Here is a 3,608-nt window from a genome sequence, read left to right as displayed (position 1 = left end):
TCCTTTTTGGGCACCAGCACCACTGGAAACCCCCAGGGGCTGTTTGATCGTTCCACAACGCCTGTATCGAGAAGCTCGTCCAGTGCGTTATCGAGCGCTTTCCTCTTAGCCAAGCTGACTGGCCGAGGATTGCACTTCCATGGAACAGCGTCGCCTGTCTCAATTTTGTGCCTAACCAGCGTAGTGCAGCCAGGCCGCTCCGTGAATACGGCGTCGTACTCGTTTAGGAGCAGAGACAAACGCGCTTTTTCCTCCCCCGACAAGCTGTCTGAGTTGTCCAGCAGCGGGTGGGGAGGCCTGCATGCCGCCGCGGCACAGAGTGCAACCGCAGGGGGGACAGGGGGTCGCGCGGGAGGGGAGAGGTTCCCTTCCGCGCTTTTCCTCTCGACGCGGTCGACAGGCTGGTTGTTCAGCCGGGCCGAAGGCGTTTCGAGGCTCTTTTTCGGGCGATCGTTGCGTACGTCTGCGCGCGAAGCATCGGAAAGCGAATGTGCTTTCGACGCTTTTTGGGGTTGAACGAAAGGTTTCAGGGTGCCACATGCTCGCTCCCTATATCCTCCGTTGCAGACGTCAATAACAATGCCCGTCTTGGCGAGGAAGTCTCTACCAAGAATAATTGGAACCGATAGGCCGGGGAGGTGAGCGAAGCGCTGGCGCCTCACTCTTTTCTCCCACCGCACCACAAGCCGCGCGGCACCGCTCGCGTGCGCAGTGCCGCTGGCTAATCGGAACGTGAGGTTGCTCGCTCGCAGTCGGAGTCCGTTCCGACGGAGATGCTCACATACCTCGTCGCCAAACAGGGATGCGCTCGCTCCTGTGTCTAGCAATGCCATGAACTTACGTTGTGCCACTGTAAGCTCAATAAGCGGTACTGGCGTGTCGCTGGGTGGTTCCAAACGACAAGCCAGCGGGGCTAGGAGTTCGTGTGACTCACTGAGCACCGCTGTTGACGCCGCCGCCGGTTGCGAAGCGTTGCTCACCGGCGGCTGCGTTCGTTTCCCGAAAGCGCGTGCTCTCGGTTCACGGGGCGACTGCACTCCCGGGCGTAGTGCCCTCGTTGGTTGCACCGGTAGCAGAGGGTATTCGGCCGTTGCCGGGCGGGGCAGTTGTCGCCTCGCGCCGGCTGACCGTTCCTCCCTGCCGGGCGAACCGTCGCAGATGCCCTTTGGTCTAGCGTCCTCGGGTCGGTATGTCGGTCCCGATTCTGCATACCTTGGCCACGCGCAGCGTGTGCTGACCGCATAGCATACGTGTACGGGTCGAGAGCTCGGTCTGACAGTTCCCAACCGTTTCTCAGTTGCCCGTCACTGAATGCAACCAATTCGGCTCCCCGGGAACGGTTTCGAAAAGTGTCTCCGTTCCAGGCGCATCGCGGCTCAAGTGCCTGCGACGCTGGCGGGGGTGGCCGATACGCGCGGGAGGCGAGTATGTCCGCCTGTATGCGCTTGGCTGCCGAGGCGAGTTCGTCCAAGTCCCTGAACGGTACGCCTCGTAGGTAGGCTGCGAAGGTAGGGTGCGCTTGTCGCGTGACACGCTCTACCTTCTCGCCGTTCGAAGCTGAGGGGTCTGCAAAACGATAGAGTTCGTCCATCGCCCTCACGTACTCAAGCAACGATTCGTCCGGATGCTGAGTACGCAGCTCCAACTCGCGCCGCAGACGACGGTCGTAATCTGCGGGCAAGAACTCCTCGCGAAACCTCGCTCGGAACTCCTCCATCGTGCGAGACCGATAGCCAGTAAGGCGGAACCAGCGGGCAGCCTGATCAGTCAGTGAGATTGGCACGACACGCGCCAGAATCTCGCCATCGGAAAGCCCTGTCGCCTGCTGGTAGGTCAGCATGCGCTCAAGGTACTCGTTGGCACTGACAAGATCATGGTAGCCACCGTAGCTGGGAAGGTCCACCCTTAGCCTCGGACTCGCCGCTGGAGCGGGTGTTTGCAGGTTGTTCTGCACGATACCCGTGAGGCTCTCTATGAGGCGCAAGGCATTGCGCAACACAGCCTCTTGGGCCTGGCCAGGTAGTTCTGGCTGAGCGGCCCCGTGGGATGAGCAAGATTGCACATGTCGCGCCATGCTCTCCCTACTTGGCGGCATAGCGCTTGGCGAGAAGTGCCTAGCGTCGCCGCTCGTCTGAGCCGGTGTGTCGTGTGAAGCACCGCTCGGCTCAAACGATATAAGATCACAGGGGTTAGCGTCAGCCTCTGGGAACACACCTGCAGTAGTTGTTACTGCCGTGTCAAGATGTTGCTGCTGAGAAGCCGTATTGGACAACCACAGCAGGGACTGGATGTCAATCCCGCTCGCCGCCATGGCTAGTCTGTGTGTCGGCAGTCGCTCACACAGACACTCGGTTTGTCACACCTCTGGCCCCACGTTGGGCGCCAAGAATATGGGGGTTATTCTTGTGATAACGCTCAAAGGGCTAGAAGCAGTTGTCGCTCTCTAGCACCAGCGTGCCAGCCCTAGCAGTCAGAGCTGTGACCCCCAACCCGCGGTGCGGTAGGTCGCAACCACGGCGGGTTCGGGCCAGAGGGGACAAACACGAGTATGCTACTCGGAGGAGCGTTTATTGCTCCCGAGCAATACAGTGCAGCAGCAACAATACAACCGCCGTAACGAGCGAGGATGTTCCGCTCGCGTACGGGGGTGGAAAACACAAAGGGCAGAACGCACGCAAAAATGTGGGGGAAGTAGGTTCCGCTCACCTCGCGTGGTTCCTCGCTCGCGGCCCGCGGCGGTCAAGTCACACACGGTGGCCGGGCGATAAGGACAGCGGTCTCCGTGGCAGATCTCCGATCCGTGCGTGTGCACGGCTCCCGCCAGAAGACGAGCGAGCCTCGGGAGAAACGCGCCTTCTTCCCGGGCTGTGGAGAGGAGGTCTCTCCGTTGTGAAAGGAGAAAGAGGGAAAGTCCCCGCTGCGGCGTCGCGGCGGGGCGAGAAAGGAAGCGGGGGCGGCGTGAGTGCCCACCCTCGCAACCTCCCGAACGGCGCGCGCATAGCATCACGTGATAATTACGCGCGGCCGTTGCTATGGGGCAGGGGATTCATGTGTATCCCCACAATGCTTTCCAGATGTAATGATTCCATATTTTTGTCGCCTACTTCAATAGATGAAGTCGAATCCATCATAAACGATCTTAGGAACACTTGTTCACCTGGCGATGACGAAATAGCCGTTTTTCCGATCAAATGTGTCGTTAGTAGTATCGCTGGCCCTCTCGCACATATCTGTAATAGAATGACGCTCACAGGAATTTTTCCTGACAAACTAAAAGTTGCGCGTGTTACAGTGCTCTTCAAAGGGGGAAAGAAAAATGACCCGAATAATTACCGCCCCAGTTCAGTGCTGCCACTGTTTTCGAAAGTAGCTGAGCGTATACTTTTTAAGCGAGTAAATAGCTTCCTTCAAGCAAAAAATTTGATTTGCGAACAGCAGCAGTTTAGCAAGGTAAATCGACCCCAACTTCGCTATTAGACATAAAAAAATTGTTTAATTCAGAATTTTGAAAATAAGCATTACACTGTTGGAATATTTCTAGATTTTTGCAAGGCTTTTGATTCGGTTAAGCATTCAATATTACTTAAAAATTAGAGATATTCGGAATT

At 57.4% G+C, this 3,608-nt stretch overlaps 1 protein-coding gene across 1 annotated transcript; it reads right to left on the bottom strand.

Annotated features, from left to right (window-relative positions):
- Nucleotides 1–964: 964 nt before the first annotated feature.
- LOC149326068 (uncharacterized) lies at nucleotides 965–2,754 on the bottom strand. Its single transcript, XM_089562792.1, has one exon. It carries the CDS (start codon nucleotides 2,309–2,311, stop codon nucleotides 977–979), a length of 1,335 nt encoding a protein of 444 aa, XP_089418918.1. The 5' UTR covers nucleotides 2,312–2,754; the 3' UTR covers nucleotides 965–976.
- Nucleotides 2,755–3,608: the final 854 nt, after the last annotated feature.

This window comes from Amblyomma mixtum, chromosome 10, assembly GCF_055824585.1.
Source record: "Amblyomma mixtum isolate Tamu chromosome 10, ASM5582458v1, whole genome shotgun sequence".
NCBI lineage: Eukaryota > Metazoa > Arthropoda > Arachnida > Ixodida > Ixodidae > Amblyomma > Amblyomma mixtum.
The sequence above is the reverse complement of the archived record's forward strand: the minus strand, read 5'-3'. Positions and strand labels throughout refer to the sequence as shown.